Source organism: Psammomys obesus, unplaced genomic scaffold (genome assembly GCF_907164565.1).
Source record: "Psammomys obesus unplaced genomic scaffold, mPsaObe1.curated_primary_1811, whole genome shotgun sequence".
In the NCBI taxonomy this organism is placed as follows: Eukaryota; Metazoa; Chordata; class Mammalia; order Rodentia; family Muridae; genus Psammomys; species Psammomys obesus.
The window spans coordinates 30,152,991-30,173,097 of record NW_026590062.1 but is presented as its reverse complement, the minus strand read 5'-3'; the positions used below and the strand labels follow the sequence as shown (position 1 = coordinate 30,173,097).

At 51.8% G+C, this 20,107-nt stretch overlaps 2 protein-coding genes across 2 annotated transcripts; both read right to left on the bottom strand.

Moving 5' to 3' along the window:
- Window positions 1-218: 218 nt before the first annotated feature.
- Window positions 219-9,494, bottom strand: Kcnk17 (potassium two pore domain channel subfamily K member 17). Its single transcript, XM_055606441.1, has 5 exons — window positions 9,228-9,494; window positions 6,863-6,977; window positions 5,456-5,616; window positions 4,989-5,163; window positions 219-553 (listed from the first exon to the last, which is right to left on the bottom strand). Exons 1-5 carry the CDS (start codon window positions 9,492-9,494, stop codon window positions 267-269), a joined length of 1,005 nt encoding a protein of 334 aa, XP_055462416.1. The 3' UTR covers window positions 219-266.
- Window positions 9,495-11,153: 1,659 nt separating this feature from the next.
- LOC129676126 (potassium channel subfamily K member 16-like) lies at window positions 11,154-18,151 on the bottom strand. The gene is given in 6 exon segments (XM_055606440.1): window positions 11,154-11,371; window positions 11,617-11,782; window positions 12,463-12,580; window positions 12,904-12,943; window positions 13,931-14,045; window positions 17,783-18,151. Coding segments are annotated over 6 exon segments (1,026 nt in total).
- Window positions 18,152-20,107: the final 1,956 nt, after the last annotated feature.

Here is a 20,107-nt window from a genome sequence, read left to right as displayed (position 1 = left end):
GTTGCTATGCAACCAATTTCATTCATCATGGTCTCTACCTCACAGTGCAGTATAGTTGCTGGAGTTCTAGCCACTGTGCCAACATTGCAAAAGGCAAGAATAAAGATGTAAGGGAAGAAAGGTATTCTTTATTTCCAAAGTCACATCCCATAAGTTCCATGGGAGGCAACCTATGGCTGGACTTGAACCTCGCTGGAAAGAAGGATGGAAAATCTGGCTTAAAATTAGAGGTCTGACAAGGAAGACTCAGCAATTGTGAAATACAGCTAGGTGTCGTTGTCAAAGTCCATAACCTGAGCAGAAGGTTCTAGATGCTGTGTGGCTCCCTCAGACCCCTCAAAACAGCAGCCTGGCCATGGAACCCCATGTTTCCCTTCTTGGCCTGGCCTCCAGTTCCTCCTGGAGCACTGTGAGCAGGTGCCTAAATCCCCCGGAGTCTCAAACTGGAACAGAATTAGTTTGATCATTAGAGCCAGCCAGGCCATCCCGAAGAGGATCCACAGAGACACGATGTTCTTGTACCACAGAGGGTACTTTCGAGAAGGATTCATACCTGGGGAAAAGGTTTGGTTAGAGGAGGGTTACCTGTGGGAGTCAGACAGAAACTGGGAGCTCTGGCTGGTCAACTTAGTGGGGTGCTTTAAAATAATAAAAAAAAACTTCCTAAGATTTTTTTTTTTTTTTTATGTGCCTGAATATCTGTCTATGCACCACATGTGTGCCTGGTGCTCTTGGTGGTCAGAAGAGGGTGTCAATAACCTGAAATTGGAATTACGGATAGTTGTGGGCCACCAGATAGGTGGGAATTAAAGTTATGTCTTATACAAAAGCAGCAAGTGATCTTAACCACTGAGCCATTTCTCTAAGCCCTACCCGATTATTTTTGAAAGAGGATCTAACCTAGCCCAATCTAGCCTTGAACTTGTTTTGTAGCCAAGGATGACCTTGAACTTCTGATCCTCCTTGCCTCCACCTCCTGAGTGCCACTCACACCCACTTCTACGCCACTGGGGATCAAACCCAGAGCTTGAAGCATGCTAGGAGAGCACTCTATCCACTCAGCTACATCGCACTCCATGTGTTCTAGTTCTGTTTGGGCTGAAACGGGACAGGTAGTGGGAGCCAGGGAGTTTAAGAAGAACCACTGTGATGTTAAAGAACTGTCCTGCCTCTGTTCCTAGCAGTAATGGCCACCATCTGAGTACCCTGAACTTGTGACAGGGGAGGGAAATCTCCCTCTTGGATCTAGAAACCACTGTAGGTCCTGGCTTCCGAGCTCCCTATTGCGTCTCCAGCACACCCTCTCTTTGCTGTTTCTCTTTTCCTGTTTGTTGTTGTTGTTTGTTTGCTTTGTGTGTGTATGTTTGTTTTTATCCTTCTTTCTACCTCAGGATTCTTGCATACCCATTGTTCCCTTGGCTCCCACAGCTCTTCATTTCAACTTGTGGCCTGTGATCTTTCCCATCATCCTTGCATCTTGGCTCAGACATCTTTCCTGAGAGATAGCCTGTCACACTCTCAAAGCTGGAGTGTCTTTGTGTGTCTTCTTCCTTGGATGTGACAAAAGAACTTTTTCCCATGACTGTCTCTGGGATCATGTATCCTAAAACCACTGGGTGCCACACACTCCCAAAATCTAGGGCTGTTCATCCAGTGCTTACCCATGATGTCCCGACACATTGGATCAGCCATGGCCAGAAAAAGAGACAGAAGGGGTCACCCTGAGACTCAGCTGGCTCCTGCCATAGGCCTGCTCTGTAACATGTTCCCTTCTACTGTCTATGCGTCCAGGGAGCTGACCCACCTCATTTATCAATGTGGGATCCGTCCTGGGTAGAGATCTGCCTCTTAGGTTCCCACAGCCTTTTTTTGTCTTGGCCCATCCTCCACCCTGTTCTGCTGGCTCCAAATCAGACCTGGCCAGTGTCCCCGCTCTGGCTGGCAGCCTGGATTAAGATGATAGGGTTATGTGGCTAGCTTTGTGATTCCTTTGTGGTACCAAATGTGATCAGCGGAACCAGTCCCGGACCCAGGCAGCAGCTCCAGCCCCTGGCCACAGAAGTGGGGGAAGCATTTTCTCCCCTTGATTTCATTTTTTTGGCAGGAGAGTTGGCAGCTGGCAAGGCTCTCACTGATCAGCTAAAAGAATTTCACACCATAGGAGGAGCTGGTGGCTGGGGTCTAGGGTGACTCTGGCTAGTGGCTTCAGGTAGAGACAAGGATACCCCATGAGATGTGAGTGTGTGTGTGTGTGTGTGTGTGTGTGTGTGTGTGTGTGTGACAGAGAGAGAGACAGAGACAGACAGACAGACAGACAGACAGACAGAGAGACAGAGAAGCATTCCCACCCAAGAAAGAGGTTGGTTCATCCATAAAGGACCAAGAGAACTGATGTTTGGGAAAGAGGTGTGGAAATTTTCAGAACACTTATAAATTGTGAATCCACCCTAGTTTTGCCCAGACTTGCCTGCTGGGGCTCTACTCTGCCCTTCTCCAGGCCTCAGTTTCTCCATTTACATAAGCAATAGCCCTTGCAGGTGAAGCAGCCTAGGTCCTCTGCAGTGATGCTAGGTAACTGAAGAGGATCATGGTAGGCCACACTGCTCTCCCAGCAGCTCCTATAGCATCCAGGACTTTGGACTGGGCTCAGGGCAAGGAGCTACAGTGCAAGAGACTGAGCAGTTTGCCCTGCCTTCCACAGAGCAGAAAGACCCTGGTTGCCCCCCTCACTCCTATAGTCACAGGCAATGGCACCATGTCTCTGCCCTTCCTGGAAGCTGGCTGATGCCTCTCTTCCTATTTCCAGAATGCTGATGTCTAGAGAATGCCACTCAGTTGGGGAATTTCTTCTCTTTCGTTTCTGAGAGAGGACCTCATGGTGTAGATCAGGCTGTCTTTGAACTCACGATCCTCTTGCTTCCCCCTGTCTTCTTAAAAAATGCTGGGATGGCTGGGCTGACCCACACCTGGGTTTCAATGTAGAATTTGAGTTCCATCCTAAGACTGAAGGTTTCCAAAGGGGCTAAGTGTGATACGAGTGCTGAGCCTCATTACACTGTGCATATGTGAACCCTGTAGACTTGTGTGGTGCCCAATTTGTGCACTTTTATGCTGTAGTCCTGTTGTGACAGGGGAAATAACAGGGAAGGGGAAACAGCTTCCAGGAATGTCTCCTGAACTAGGAGGGGTAAGCCTGGCCCTCCTTGCTGCTGGCTGAAGCTCTCCTCAGACACAGACTCCCACCATGAGGGTGGAGGTGAGTACCTGACCCAGTTAGAAACAATCTGTCCAAGTGCCTTCTTCCTGAGCCACAGGCGGGAGAAAGCCAGGCTGGGGTACAGGGTCCCCATTATGAGCTCCTCCTCTCAGGGGAGGTAAGGCCTTGAACCAAGAGGCCAGAAGGCAGCAGCAGGTTCTCAGCAAGCCTCAAACTGGATCCTTTCAGTTAGGGATCCAGAGGCCCAGAGAAGATTCTAGAAACAGCTTAGATTTTGGAATGGAGCCGATAAGAAGCTGTGTTTCACTGTGCTGTCTCAAGTAGACAGGTTGGCCACTCTGAATTTCAGCTTCCTCATTGCTAAATGATGACACTCACTCTGGGTTGTAGGCTGAGTGAATGGCTTCCCATCCTGGGGGCAGAGCCTTAACTCAACTGTCACTGAAGAATTATGGGAAGGGCCCTGTTGTACAGGACTACCATCCAAGTCAAATTTCATTACATCAGCTGAACCTGCCTGCAAGCTCATCACAGGAGGGGTGATACCACACACCTGTGATCCCAGCAGTCAGGGAGGCAGAGGCAGGTGGAACTCTGGGAGTTCGAGGCCAGCCTGGTCTACAAGGTGAGTCCAGGACAGCCAGGACTACACAGAGAAACCCTGTCTCAAAAAAACAAATCAAAAAGATTATCATAGCTGAGCTTGTGAATTGCTGGCATTCCCAAACAGAAGATAGGGAAGAGAAGAATCATTGAGCTCTCACCTGAGCATATAGTGTATGGTTTGTAGTATATAGATTGGGAAAGAAGACTAGGAGAGGAGGCTCCAAATACATATATTTGGAGTGAGAGAGCCATGGGGGGGGGGGTCATGAAAACCTTCCAGTGCAGTGCTTTGGGGTCACCCCACTTCGTGTAACCCTTCACCTGTGCTCTGTAAATAAGCCAATAAACTCACAGTTCCTCAGTGTGTGTGTGGGGTGATGGAGTCCAACTTTGAAACCTCAGAAAAGGGGGGGATAGGCATTGCTTAGCCCTGCCAGCCCCTGGAGAACATTCTTTTGACAGATCCCCTCTTCAGAACAGGGCACTGGTCTACTGAAGTGTGTGGCATTTCCAGTGCCAGCCTGGAGGTGGAGGAACCTGTGACCTTCATTGTTAGGGGATCTTCAGGGGCAGCAGGGGAGAGAGATGCTGAGGCTATGGTCAGCCTCAGCTGCTGCTTGGATTGTTCCTGCACTGCCACCTGCTGGAACTCGCCTCCACTGTTTCTTATAAAGCCAGCCGCCGCTGTGGTGCCTGCATGGTCCCAGGTGACAGTACTGCAGTTTTTTTGGGGCCTTCTTGGCAGGCTTCTTGCTGTTGTTTCCCCCTGGGCCCAGGAGAGACTGAGGTGTCCTGGGTTCTCTGACTGTTTTGCCTCGTTCCTCCCCCGCAGCTGGGGGGATGAGATACATGGGGGAAGAGGTTAGGTAGGAAGGAGACTGGGCTCCTTGTCCCTCTAAAGCATCCATCTACCTGTAAGTCCATAGCCTTGGGGGAATGATGCTACACTTGCCAGCAAGGAAGAGAGATGTTAGCCTACCACACTAGGAAAGGGTAGAGCATGCTTGGGCTACAAGCTGTGTGCCAAGCTCACCTACACGGGACACCTGAGGTGAACGCCAAGCCCAGAAGGTGCAGGCAGCTGAGTCACAGCCCTGCCCACCCCAAGCTTCTCACCGATCAGGTGGTCCCAGAGCCCACCAGCCCAGCCACGAGCCTTTCTCACCAATCACATAGTCGCCAAATCCCACGGTGCTGAGAGTGATGAAGGCAAAGTAGAAGCTCTCCACATAGCTCCAGCCCTCCATGTGGGAAAAGAGAAGCGGAGGCAACAACAGGAAGAACAGGAGGCCTGAGAGCAGCGCAGCGGAGCCTGTTAGCCACTGTGCCCACGCAGAGCCCTGCAGTGCACAACGGTGACCCATGGCTCTGACCGGAGGATGGAGAAGGAGGTGCTCTATTCCCACCTCTCCATCTTTGTGTATGCCCCACATTTCCTGCCAAGAGTCTACAGTGGCTTTGATGCCTGCCATACTTCTCATTCCTATGATGGACATCTTAATGATTGAAGAACCCATCCTGGACTTTGTTTCCCCAATCCTAACCACCCCCTCATTTTCTCCATTCCACCCCTCTTGGCCCTGCACCCCATATCCACCACAGACTCATCGGGGTTCCCAACCACTCTCTTACCTGCCATCTGGCCCCCAGCCGGTGGGCACATCTGTGCACCCCACCCTGCATGAGGTGGCCCAGCCGGTTGAGCACCACGAGGTTAAATGGAATCCCCACCAGAGCAAAGAATATGCAGAAGAGGCGGGCAGCCATGGTCTGCGGGCTCAGGTTGCCGTAACCTTGGGCAAGAGAGAGGAGTGCTTGAAGGGACTCTGCCCCTCTCTCCACACAGGGCCACTGAGGCCCTTTCCCTGCCCACCCCACTCAACCTCCACTCCTGCTCTTGGGCAGCTCCAATAATGAGTCAGTGCTCTCCCTCCCCAGCTGCACTCTTTCGCCCTGTCCCCAGTGAGGCTGGGGGACTCTGGACAAGGGCCTTGATATTTTTGAGCCTGTGTCCTTGGACCTAAACCGGGGCGCAGACATCCGCGTGGCACAGCTATCAGGAAGCCGCTGTGGGAACACGCTGTATGGGGATGTGAATCCCGGAGCAGGCAATGTGTGAGTGAACAGACGGATGCTGATGGACGGTGGAAAGCTGCTGCTGGTTTTCTTTTGTTTGCCTTAAAAACAAGATCTCCAAGTCCAGCACAGTAGCACATGCCTTTAATCCCAGTGCCCAAGAGGCAGAGGCAAGTGGATCTCTGTGAGTGCAAGGCCAGCCTGGTCTATATAATGAGTTCCAGGACAGTTAGAGCTACATAATAGAGACCATGTCTCAAAACAAAACAAACCAGGAGACAGAGGGACCTTCCACATACACTTGTCTCAAAGATTTACCCTACTCCCTGGAGTCCTCAGAGCTCTCTCCTAGAGTTAGTGGCTGACTTTAAACTACACAGCTCGTCTGCATAGTGCAATTTACCTGCCCCCTTTTGGGAGGACAAGGCAAGAATGCTGGTCAGGGAGGCTGGAAGCTGGAATTGAGTCATCGTTGGTTGAGCTCGCCCCCTGGTGGTAAGTCCCAGGTCATGCAGGGGATGCCAAGAACAAAGGCATCGTTAGGGCCACTGACTGGCTTTATTCCACGGGATTCAGGACTACAGGAGCCCAGTGCTTTCGCTCATACTGTTTCCACACAACAATCCCTAGGGGCTCTTTTGGGACATCTTCTATCTCAGCTTGGGTCTGGTGGGGAACTGGGTCCCTAGAATGTTGACAGGGATGTGAGCTGCTGGTGGGCTAAAAGGGACTGTCGGAGGGCCTGGGTGGAATGACTAACGCCCCATAGGGCAGCAGTTCTCAAAGCTGAAAATGTGCACAGTTCCCTGGTGCCTGTTGAAGTGCAGAAACTAAGTCCTGGGGCAGGAGGTCATGTTGTGCCCCTCCCCCCAGTGCCCCCACAAGGTCCACTGCCTCTCAGGGAGGCTCTATTGACTCTCAGGGGGAAGCCGCCTCCCCAGACTGTCCCCACCCAGCCATTACCAATAGTGGTGATGGTGGACACAGAAAAGAAGAAAGAGCCCACAAACTCCCAGCGCCCCATGCTGGTGGTTTTTCCCAGGAGGCTGGTCCCATCTTTGTATGCTTGGATGATGCCCTGGGGAAGAAGCTGAAGTAACCAATAGGATCTTGGGAGAGAGGCTTGGCACCTGCACCCCACGACATTCATATACCCACATCTATACCACACCTACACACGTAACTCTCCCTTCATGGCCCAGTTCAGCCAGCCAGCCATGTTCAGTCTGGACTCTTCCAGATGTCCATAGCTATGTTGTTTCTCATATCTACAACAAAACTTTCTCTTTAACCATTCGTAGGAGCTGCATGTCCTCATTTTCATTTTTTTTTTTTTTTAACTTACAAGGTTCTAAGGCTCAGAAAGTTACAGGATTCAGGAGGCCCTCTTTCACGCTGTATAGACAGTGACAATTTGCCGAGGAGCGGCGACTCCTCGGTGTGGCTGCCTGCAAGTTCTACAGTGAGCTCTGCAGATGCAGCTTCTGAGGCCCTGCCCTGCTGGGAGGGGCTTCCCAGGGGTGCAGCTGCCTTTGACACACCCCTGCCCCTGTTAGTAGCCGCAATAAATTCACTGTTCGTCTGTACAGACCTGGGTTGGGTTGTTCCTTTGGTAATTCATTGGTGCCCTAACTGGGATGAAAAGATTTTTGTTCATGTGTCCCCAGGAAAACACACAGTATCTCATTCTTTACTCCAAGCCTAATCAGGGCAAGGGGTCTCTACCCATCCTACCAACATAGGGCTCCCCAGAGGCAGGGAACATGAGGACAACCTTTCCACTCCATATCCTAGAGGGGGATCCAGATGGGTCCTGTGCTATCTATGTGGCTTAACCACTCACTTGCTGCCCAGCTCATTCCCAACCTTGCAGGGAGCAATAGCCTAAGTGTCACTGGAAGATGGCAGGGACACAACCTTAGCCGTTAGGGACAAAGGAGAACTGAACTAATGCTGACACAGTCCATCAAGGCTGTTTCAGGTATGAAAGAGGCTCTGTTGAAGTTGCTCGACTTCTGCATGCCTCAATCTCCTTATCTGTAAAATATTAATATCAACTGTGGCAAACCCCTTCTGTGAAGGTTAAATCTGTGGTGCATGCCTGGGAATTCTGGAAAGACCCACATGCATAGGTGTACACACAAGCAGCCTCTGGGCAGTCAGTGCCCTCAGCTCTTGGCTGTGCAGCATTCATACTAGCCTTCTCTGAGCCTTGGGGGTGATAGTATCTGCTAGTGAGACTGGTGAAAAGGAGGAGGGGGCTGGGCAAGGGACAGGCTACAGCAGAAGTATTTACTGATTGTAGTGGTTGTGGGTAGACACAGCCCCCACCCTGCCTAACTGCAGATCTTTCCCAATTGGCCTGTCCAAAAGTTCAGAAGTCTATCTCTTCTCCGCAGACCTCCTGTCCCACCCCTACAATTTCCTCTTCCATTTTGGTATCTGGCTTCAGCTTAGAGACTTGGGGAGCAAGTCCTGCCCCCAAGTTGCATGAACTATTGCAGGAGTGTGAAGATTCTGCACCCAAGCATGTGGGTCTAAGCCTGGTCCCTGTGCTCTCGGCAGAGGAATGTGGAGCAGGATATTAAGGCAAGCACTGATTTGCTCAGCTGCCGGCCTGTGTAAAGGTCCCCCCACCTGCCCGGTGAACCATCTCTGCCTCCCTCCCCTTTTGCGTCCTCAGTAGCTGAGGAGCCTCTGGCTCAGTGATCTGCCCACTCTTCTCATCCCTACCTTACTGCAGGTGGGGTAGGGTGTCCTCTGAGGTCCCCTCACTCACAGCCCCTGTCTCTTTTGCCCCTCTACCGGGCAAAGGATGAGCTCTATTGGATGAGCCCTTTCCCAAGTGCCCCAGGGTCCTGTCCCACCTTAGAGCCTAGCCTAATCCCAAAGGCTCTTATTTGCCCCAACCCTGTGAAAGATGTGGCCTTTCGTCCTTGTTCCAATAAGTTCCATATCAGGCTGCCACCAGATCAAATGCTACCTGACCTCTATCACGACAGCCCTGTAGCCTGTGACCCAGGGAAGAACGCTGTCTGTATTTCTTATTTCCAAATTTAGTATGGCTGTGTTCTTACAAGGCTCGCCATGCCTCCGTAGTTCCTTAACGTTAGAGGCCTTTTCCACTGCTGTCCAGCCCAACCTTGTGGTCACCCCCGCCACCGCCACCCCCAACAGCACAACCCTGCTGTTCCCAGGCTTGTGTCCTCCACCTCTCCATAGAATAACCGCTCCGAGCGCTTCACTGTCCCCGGCCAGAGCTCCTTCATCCCTACCGAGCATCCCGAGCCCCCTGCCCCATCCCTTCTTTCCCAGGCTGGCCCCTAACCCGGATCAGCAGGTCTAGCGCCGGGCCATCCAGACACGTGTAGTTCTGTAGCAGCTCCCACTTGTCGCGCTGGAAGTTGCGGCCACGGTCTTGAGTCGAGCGACCCTCGAGCGCCCAGAACACACCAGTTCCCAGCACCAGGTAAGCCAGATAGGAGAGCAGCAGGAACCCAGTGCCCCGCACCCCGCAGCCCCCAGCCCACCAAGGCACTGAGGGAGATCGTGGTCGGCAGGTGATGGAGAAGCGGGAGCTTGGGAGCGCTGGCATGATGGAGAGGTGAGAGCTCCAGAGAGCTATGGTGGACAGGAACCAGGCTGGGCAGGAAGGGCCAGAAAGGGCCCCTTCTCTAAGCAAATACCTTCCTGTCTCGTTTCCCTGTTTAGGAGTGCTGGACGATGGGATGGCCCTGCCCACCCTCAAGGGTCCATTTCCTGGGACAAAAATGGCCTCTCCCAGGAGAGTGTGGTGTGCCCGCCCCCACATTAGAAGGAAGGAGAGAGAGCTACCGAGTAGCCACAGGCAGGGGAGAGAAGGGCCCAGAGACCTCCCTTATGCTCTCACCCCCCAGTGTGTCCATGCAGGAGGAGACGCTTACAATCCACTGTGCAAAGAAGAAATAGCAGCCAAGTTTATTGTTACAGGACTCCTGCATAAGGTGAGGGGCGGAAGACTTCCTCCAAGTGCCTGTGTCACTCTAGGTCTCGCACAGCCAGTGCACTCAAAGACATAAAATAGGAGCCAGCTGAGTGTGGGGTGTGTGTTCTGGGAAGAGGGGTAACAGGCAAGAGAACCGGGGACGAAGGTTGGCCCTTGCTTTTTCAGAGGGGAGTTCCCATGGCTCCACCCAGAACAGAAGCAGGGCCCAGCATGTGTACTTCAGATTTCAGTCCTTTTCTGGGTGACTGCTGGGAACCCTCTGCCCGTGAGGGTCCTTTCACAGGGCGCCCTCACCTCCTGGGCTCACAGTCCCAAGCCTCACTTCTGATGCTGTAAAGAGGACACAGATCTTGGAAACCCCCTTACCACTGGGGACTTGAAGGAAGTCTGAGAAAAATTAATTCCTTAACCTGTGAGACAAACCTCTCCTCCGTTCTGGCCCACAGTGTCACAGTCTGCCAGAAGGACCAGGTTTGGACGAAGTGTTCCCACGGAGTCCACACCACCAGGGGGCTCCTATTCTATAACACCTCTGGGGTCTGCTGTCCCTCCAGCAACTCCAGGGAGTAATGAGGTCTAAGGGTGCTCTCTGGGGGACAGGGGAAGTAGTGGGACCCCTGAAACAGGTCCCAGGCAGTGTTCTAGAAGGGCTGGAGAATGCTGACTGGCCGCCTTCCTGTTCTTCAGCTGTGAGACTCCTGAGGACAGCTTGCTGTGGGCACCAAAGTGTCCCCACATGTGTGCCCAGCTCACTTCCTCCAGCCACTGCCCTGAACTTTCACCCTCCCCAGGATTAGTCTCGTCAAGGCTTCGAGACTAATTGGGCCTCCTTCAAGACTGAAGACACACTGAAGGCAGAAACCATCACTGTCATATCCCCAGAACCAGGCATAGTGCATGGTATACCATAGGGGCTTGTTAAGAGCCTACCATGTATGTAGCAAATAATGCAAAAATCAAGTCATCTTTGCTTGCACCTAAGGCTCCCCCAGGAGTGTGTGAGGTGACAGTGTGACCACCATGGTCCAGGTTGGGTTTGACTTCTCTGGGTTCTCTTTGGGTTGGATACAGGAAAAAAGAGCTCTAAGGCCAGCCTTCACATCTTCATTCTCACAGGTCTTTGATTTTGTCTCCTCATGCCCCCTCCATTGCTTTATAGGCACACCTGTCTCCTTTCTCTCTCTTGAGAGTTGCTAGATAGTGTGGGTTGAGAAGGAAGAGGAAGGGCAGGGAATGTCATGGGTTTAGGGAGGGCAGGGCAGTTGGATCTCATGCAGAGATGGTGATTTTCTGTGGTCTGGGGTCAGAGTCAGGGGCTGCTCCATCTTTGGGCTCCAGGCCTCTGATGAGCAGCCAGAGCTGGGAGCACCTGCACAGGAGCAGGGATCCCAGGCTGAGGCTCACCGCCAGCCACGCCAGCCCTAGGAGGATCCATACAGCTGCCAGGCTCCGGTATACAGCGATGTAATGCTTGCTGGGGTCTGTGCCTGCCGGGGAAGGTGATGGCTGGTGTCTGAGGGCACTGCCACCCCCAGCTTCCATAGAGATACCTCCTCCCTGGCCCTCATACCAAGGGCTAGTAGTGGAGAAAGCAGTGGTGGATACTATACCAGAAACTCCTGAGGATGCCAAGAGTCCACAGTGGTCCCAGAAGTAACCAACCTCACCTGGTTGGTATCCCCATCATTCCCAGTGGGCGCTCACCAAGATAACCTGATTATCCCATTCTCACCGACAACATAGTCCCCAAAGCCAATGGTGCTGAGGGTGATGAAGGCAAAGTAGAAGCCCTCTCAGAAGCTCCAGCCCTCCACATGGCTGAAGAACATGGGCGGGAAGATGAGAATGACCAGGGTCCCCAGAGTGAGAAACAGAGCCAGGCCCGGGACCTGCAGGAACTGGGAGAAGAGGCTGCCCTTGAGACTACTTGGAAGACTCTGAAAGTATATGGGGGAGGTCTGGAAGAAACTGAGTGTGGGCAGGGCAATATCTAAGCTCCACCCCCTTCCCTGATGCAGACTTTTGGGTGGGGTTACACCCATGGGCATTTGACATGTATGTGCCAAGCTTTTGGGGGCAGGGGAATGTGTTAGTGGTCAAGGAAAGAGCCAAAGACTCTTTTGAACTTGAGAATCACCCTTGAGCAGGCTTCCCAGGGCCTACTGAGATCTGTCACCCACCAAATCGTCCCAGGTCCCTCTGTGGGGCATGTGGATAGCCTGGAGATTGTTTTGGACCACATCAAAGTATGCCCATGATGACCATGGAGAGATAATGTGATGTTCAGATTCTCTACCAAAGAAAGGGTGCTGAGTAGAGCTGCCTGGCACACAGACACAGTCCTCTCAAGGTCATGCCCAGTGCCTGGCCCTCACCTCTTTGCAGGTAGATGCCATAGTCACATATGCCATTGAGCCTTTGAGGTCACACCCTGCCCAGTCGGCATCATCCTTCTACTCTTCCAGCCCTGCAGCTGTCCAAACTGACTGGGGGGGGGGGGCTACATACCCAAGCCCTTCTCCCAATTTTCAGCTATCTGTCCCCAAGGGCTTAGAGGGTAGGAAGGATTCTACCTTACCTGGGATTGCCTGGAATGGTCCTCCCACCTGTCCAATGTGGCCAGGTGGGCACGCAGCCCTGTGTCCAGATGGTTAAGGAAAACCATGTTGAGTGGAATGCCCATCAGGGCATAGACTCTGTGTATGTGCTCAGGCCTCCCCCACACAGACCTCCATCTGTAGCACTCCCTTGCTCTGAGGGCTATGGAAACCTGGCACCCAGCACAGAGGCAGGGTGTATGTTTAAATGTGACTCCATGAGGACTGGAGGAGGGTGGGAAGCTCCCTGCTCTCACTGATACTCACCCTGTTTCTCTGCACCTCTGAGCCCTCCATCTCATGGTTCTGACTCCTGTGATGGTTCTGAGTGTGGGTGAGTGGCCTCAGGGAATCCAACGGTAAAGGAGAAAGGAGAAAGGAGCTGATATACAGCTTTCGTCCTCATGGAGTCACATTTAAACATACACCCTGCCTCTGTGCTGGGTGCCAGGTTTCCATAGCCTTCAGAGCAAGGGAGTGCTACAGATCAGGGGAAGAGAGCCCAGAACTGACTCCCACCCACCCCACCCTCATTCCCAGCTCTAGCAGAGGCTTGTCTCCATCACCTCTGGAGGAGGGTGGGAAGCTCCCTGCTCTCACTGATACTCACCCTGTTTCTCTGGTAGAACAGTCTCTACCTACAGAACACTCATCTCCAATGATGCTTCCTTCATGAAGCCCTCCTGACTGGCACTCTGCCTCCCTGCCAGGCATGATTCCCTGAGATGCTTTGTGTCATTTCTGTCTTATTACCCACTTTGTCTTGTGTAATTATTACAATTTAATCCCTCTTTGGTGGGTTGAAAGCTCTGAAGGCCAAGCCTAGGACAGATCCAAGTCTGTACCCCACCCCTCCTTTGTCACTCTGCCTGGCTTGCCAAGGAAGATGGATGGAATTGGATTTGGATTTAACTGAATGGAAGGGAGGTCTGTGTGGGGGAGGCCTGGGGATTCCCTGGCAGTGAGCAGAAAGGGCTTTCAGTTAGTACCCCATCTTTTTGGGACACTGAGCTATCACCTGCTGTGGTGAGAAATGGTCCTGTGCACAAATGCCCTCTCACTTCCAGTCCCTCCATCTGTTTCCTGAGAGGACTTTTAGTCCTAGGTGTGAGTTTGGTCTATAACTAGGCACAAAGCGTTAACACACTAGGACCAGCTATCTGCCTAGCAGGACTGAAGTCGATAAAAAGACAGGCACCCATTCTCGCCTTTATGCTGAGAGAGGGCTCTGCCTAGCCCTTCAGTGTGCCCCAGGGAAGTGAGCCCAGGCAACCACAGCTGCAGCCAGCCTGGTCGCCTTCCTTTTTTACAAGTGTCCCCTACTGGCTTCCCGACTTGCGCCTTACATGCTACCTCCTGACTAAACCATATCCTTGTCCCACTGATGGCATTTGGAACAGATCCCGAGCAGAGCAGGGCCTGGGAGCCCCTCCCCCCTCGCCCCTTTACCTATAGTGGTGACCACTGTGCCTGCAAAGAAAAAATTGCTCCCAAAGTCCCAGTTGCTGGGGTTGGTAGAGTTGCCTTTGGGGTTCGCGCCTTTCACCCAGGCTTCCAGGATGACCTGTGGAGGTGGCATGGTCAGCAGGACAGGCAGTCACCAAGTGCACACTGGCACCGAGGTCTCAGAAGAGGGCTTTCATGGCTCTGAGAGAGCATCATTCCTGTTTTTCAGAAACGGACATGAAAGCTTTGATGGTCTCAGTGGCTCAGACACTTTCTAAGCAGTTAGCAGTTGACTGAAGTTGTGCTCTGATGAGCCAGGGAACTAAGGAGGTGTGTGGAAATACTCTTGATAGCTAGGAAAACATCACACACACAAACAGAAACACATACACAAACAGAGACAGAGACAGAGGTGGGTGTAGGAACGGTGGGTTTTGGAATGCTTCTGGAAGGGTTTGCTAGCCAAACTGGAGTGTGGGGCTGCCCTCCCATGGGGCAGGTTGTAGGAGGACATGGGGGGGGAGGTGCTGGCAGCCTCATTCTCTGACACTCTCTAGTGAGTGCAACCCATGCCTGCAGGAGAAATTCCATCAATTCCATCAGAGAGACCCACAAGAGGGTGTGTGTGTGTGTGTGTGTGTGTGTGTGTGTGTGTGTGTGTGTTCTTATGGGTATACAGTGGTTCTATTCACATGTGGTGTGTTGACTGCACGTGCTGCGTAGTGCTTTATGTTACATGTGTGTCTGCATTAGGTGTCCATCTTTTGTGTTTCTAGAACAGGAGCCTTCACAGGCTATAGACTGTGCCCTCAGCTCCTCGTGGGAAACTGGCAGGTTCCCTCTCTGCAGGCTCTAGCCCTCTCCCCTGTAGCTGGGAACTTGTCTTAGGGTGGTGGCAGCTCAGCCTTGGTATCTGGCGGTGGCCCAAAGGTGGGGAGCCATTGGGAAGTATGGCTGTTCCTGCCTCCCTTTCCTGTGGGAACTGATTTTCACCAGCTGGGTGGAGATCTCCTTGTGGGCAGGAACTAACCTCTTAAGTTAGTTCCTTAAGATGTAGGCTTGGCCTCCTAGTCCCCTCATACCCAGACAGCTGGGACAGACTTTTCAGAGCATGCACCCTCTCTGGAGATTTTCACCTTTGGGGACAGCATTTGCCCAGGTCCCTGGCTGTCACCACTGCACCTCTGAGCCCTCCATCTCATGGTTCTGACTCCTGTGATGGTTCTGAGTGTGGGTGAGTGGCCTCAGGGAATCCAACGGTAAAGGAGAAAGGAGCTGATATACAGCTTTCGTCCTCATGGAGTCACATTTAAACACTACACTTAGCACTATGTATGTCTCAGGGTTGAGTTCGCTAGGAACTGGGCTCTCCCAAATCTCCAAGCCTCACTTGTTCTGGAAAGTAAGAGTCTGTCCTGAGACTGAGGACTTTCTGTTCCATCTTTCCTAGTCCCTGGGGTAAGCACTGGCCCCTTTGAGATACAGCCAGATCTAGCCCATTCTTGCCCTTTGACAAGAGAGCTGATTCAAGCCTTGCCACCTGTCTGCCCACTCTTCATTCCCCTCAAGCTCAGGTCAGGAAGAGGTTTTGAGGAGTCCTTGTCTCAGGATTACTTCTGGGATGCTAGAAGGCCTGGAGGTGAGCATCAACCCTGAGTAAGTTTGTATAGGGAGTACATCCTGGAACAACAGGGGCCATCCTTCCTGCTTACATCTCATCTAGGAGGCCAGTTGCTCTCAGTCTCAGAAGTCTCAGGGCCTCAGCACCATCCAGTGACCTCACCTGAAGCGCCTGAGTCAGCAAGTCTGGGTGGGAGTTGACACTTGCTTTCCTAAGCCTCTCAGGCATTGCTGCTGCTGGTGGGGGAGGCCCACAGGCCCAACCTTAAGAACTCTCACCTTCAGCAGTGCCCTGCCCTCAGCAGGTGAGCTAGTTCATAGAGTGAAGAGTAAAGGGCTCCCCAGAGAGAAGCGTGGCTGTGAGCTCTGCCTCAGCCAGTGACTGTGCAGCCCAGCACCCTGGCATCTCTCCGAGTCCCAGCTCCCACCTGCAAGCTGAAGATTCTGGTTGCAGTAAGCAGCTGGGAGAAAACACCTGTAGGGCACTCAGCCCCAGGTGCTAAAGCACGATGGAACAGCCTGGGTCCCACATCAACACATACTATCACTGTGTTGACTGCACTTGTCCAGCTGCGCTGCAGTGACCAACACCACTTGGTCCATTTGCTCTGTCCATCTTCTCAATGCCCCCACCTTTGCCTTTGCCCAAAATATCTCGTTTTGCTTTGTTTCAGGAAGATACGAAGGCAGGAGGGGCCCGGGCAGGGAGTGAAAGCACCCAGGCAGCGCTCATCCACCCTGATGATGGTTGTCCACCAGCCCAGCTGGTTCTCACCTTTGTCTGCATCTCCACCCAGGGACACAAACTGGGAGCCAGCAGATGAAGTGCCCTCCTGAGAAGTGGAAGAGTGTGGGAGAAGAAATTTCTAGAGTGTTGATAACTGACAGCTCATGTTCATGAAGCAAGCAGCTGTTCAGAGAGAGCTTTAGACCACCAACATGCGTTTTCTATGAGTATGGATGTGTCTGTATGTATTTGTGTACGTGCAGATAGTTGTGTGCATAATGTTGCAAAACCTGCACTCCCGATGCAGGGGCACCGTACCGCTCCCTCCCCAAAGAGACTCACAGACCGCGGGTCGATGCAAAAGCAAGAGGCAGTTTATTCCGATTGCGATGGGGGTCGTCCCTTCAAAGCAGGAGACGACCCTGAGCATACCAAGCACAGAGTTTTTATACCTAAAGATCAGGCCTTTACATTGACTAGTCAGCAGAAAAGATAGCAGTTTGCAGTTGGCAGCTTACAGCTTCAAGGACAGTCTTTTCAGTCCCAGGTTTCTTATCTTAAAACAAGCTCACCCAGTCTTTTGAGGAGGGCCATCTGGTCTGGCCTCTGCTCAAGGTTTAGTAGCCCTTAATTGCCAGACTTGTTCTTCTTTCTTAGCTGGCCCTTATTCAAGGTCCAGTTGTTTTTTTTTTTCTAGTCTGGGATGGTCCCATTTCTTATGTGCGTGGCCAGGGGTCAACTTGGTTGATTTTGTCTGTCTCTTGAGAAGCTTGCCTTTTTGGCTAGGCTGGCCTGGCTCTCGGGATCTACCTGTCTGCCAAATGCTGGGATCACAGGCCCTTGCAGCCATACCCAGAATTCAAAACAGGAGTTGCCCATTTGGCAAGACTGGCTGGCCAGAGAGCCCAAGGGATCTATCTGCCTGTGTAGGCCTCTTCAATGCTAGGTTTACATGTCACCCTGCCTGGCTTTTTTTAATTATTATTTAAAATTATATTTAAGTTAGTACATAGCTGTGTGTGTGTGTGTATGTGTGTGTTTATATATATGTGGACATGCATGTGCCATTGTATGTGTGTCAAGATCAGAGGAAAACTTCCAGGACTTGGTCCTCTCCTTTCACCACGTGGGTTCTGGGAATTGAACTCCAGTCCTCGGGCCCTGTGCCAGGTGCCTTTCCTCGCTGAGCCGTCTTACCAGCCCATACCTGCTTTTGAACGTGGGATCTGGGCCTAGAACTTAGGTCCTCGTATTGTTTGGCAGATGCTTGGCTGAGACACCTCCCCAGCCCCAGATAGGCTTTCTCTTCTCACCCTACTGATGAGGACGGTTAGGTTAAGTGACTTGATCAAGGTCAAAGAATAGACCCGAGGGCCTCAGACTAGATCTTTCCAGGCTCTGGCATCCTCTGCACTCCACTTCGAAACAGGGAACCAACCTCTGCATCTACCACTGGCTCCTGTACTCACCTCCCCATCTTCCTGTCCCATCCTTCCTTACTCCCTCACCTGCACAAACTGCTCCAGGGCCTGCTGGTCCAGGCAGGTGTAGTTCTCTAAGAAGCGCAGCTTTTCCAGCTGGACCTGGTCCCTGGATTGAGCTTCTGCCTGCTTCTCCAGCAGCTGGAAGATAGTGGCCCCAAGCAGCAGGTAGCAGATGTAGACCGGAAGGAGGGGCAATACCTGGCCACCCCAGCAGCTGCAGAGCCCAGCTCGGGCATGATGTGGTCCGGACTCTGCAGCAGCTGCCAGGGTGGCTGTGAGGAGAATCAAGAAGAGGTGAGAACCCCTGCTACTGCCCGCCCTGTCCTCCACTGCACAGGTGTCTGCGGCAGGGGAGTCTGTTTGAACAGTGAGGTGCGCAAACAGGCCTGCCATCCCCGACCCAGCCTTGTTTTTCCATGCTCAGCAGCAAAACAGCCAATGCGTGGGCCCCTCGGGGACACCTATGTGCTTCTCCTGAGCTCATCTGTTCTCATCTTCTGCTTCCAAGTGAGGCTGACTGTCTGTGAGAGACTTCGCTGGGTCTGAAGGGATCCTGCTAACTGCAGATTTCTCACCTGGCAAGGCTCCCGGCTCAAACACAGATAGGCTGGGAGGAAAGTCTCCAAAGGGTGTGGGTTGGCCTTGCTTACAGAATGGAACAGGGAGGATTGAGCCACCTATTGGGAGAGACTGGGGATGAGTAAACTGGAGTAAAACAAACCAGAGCAAACAGGCAGATGATAGCCTTGCTTAGCAGCATTATCAACTGCTGCTACTGACACACAGGAGGCCCTGCTCACCACTAGCTATCACTTCTGCCAATGGTTGGTCTTGCTTGAGACCTTGAGCAGGTTGTCTGCAGGATGCTGAGCTCAAGACACAGTAGTTCGAAGAAGACAGAAACTGGAAGTGAGTCTCCACCCCCATGGTGTTGTTGGTGGCCCCTTCTTCCACAGGAGGACCTAGAGAGCTTCATTTGGTCTTTGGTGGATGTGGCAGCTTTATTGACATTATATACTAGCTCACTTAACATATTGCATATACATGCCCTTATTTACTTTCTTTTTCTTTCTTTCTTTTTCCTTTTTTTTTTTTTTGGTTATTAGCTTAGCCTTTAGCAACTGAGCCATCTCTCCATCCCTATCTACCTACCAACCTATCCATCTATCTATCATCTATCTGTCTGTCTATGTTTTTGTTGTTTTGGTTTTGGTTTTGATTTTAAGACAGGAACTCTCTTTTCTGCGCTCCCACTGGACCAGCGAGCAGGCACAGCCTTGACATGCAGACCCGAGTTATAGACCTGTTCATATTGTGGAAATGCTCAGCAAACAACTGCAGCGTTGATGCCAAGGACCACGTGGCCATCCAAATGAGTGCGGCCAAGGTTGACAGAGTCACAGGCCGATTTAATGGCAAGTTTAAAACCTGTGCTATCTGCGGGGCCATTTGCAGGATGTTCAAGTCAGATGATTCTATTCTCCAGCTGGCTAAAGCTGATGGAATTGTCTTAATTTGATCAGAAGAGATTGGGAATATTTGTCATAAATAAAAGTGGAAAAGTTAAGAAAAAAAAAAAAGACAGGGATTCAGTATAGCTCTAGCTGGCCCAGAACATGCTACATAGACCAGGCTGGCCTCAAACCCAGAGAGATCCACTGTCTCTTGAGTGCCAAGATTAAAGGCATGCACTACCATGACCAGCTATCCCACTGTATTTTTTAGTATTTGTTTAGTATTATTTTGTATGAATGGGTGTTTTGCCTACATGTATGTCTGTGCACCATGTGCAGGCCAGAAGAGGATGTCAGTATTACAGGTGTGGTGAGCTGCTTTGTTGGTGCTGGGATTCGAACCTGGGTCCTCCTGGGAGAATAGACGGTGTTTGCTCTTAACCACCAAGCTATCTCTTCAGCCCTTTTTGTGTGTTTTTTAGTATTTATTTTTTTGTGTGTGTATGTTTGTGTGTGAATGTCCAGAGGGCGTCAGCCACTCTGGAGCTGGAGTTACAGGCAGATGATGCTAACAACTGTGGCTGCTGAACTTTTAATCACTGAACCATCTCTTCAGCCCTCAATTTTTTGCTTTTGAGACAAGATCTCACCTAGCCCAGGGTGACTTCAAACTTGGCATTTAGCCGAGGAGGACCTTGGATTGATCCTGTTGGTCTCTACCTCTTTTGGGACAAGATTACAGGTGTGTTATATCCATAGATGGTCCTTGGTTGAGTGTCAGTCTCAGAAAAGGCCCTGTGCCCGGATATATTGGAGCTCCTATCCTTTCCATATCATACTAACTCCCCTTCTTTCATATGATTCCCTGCACTCTGCCATGGTTTGGTTATGAGTC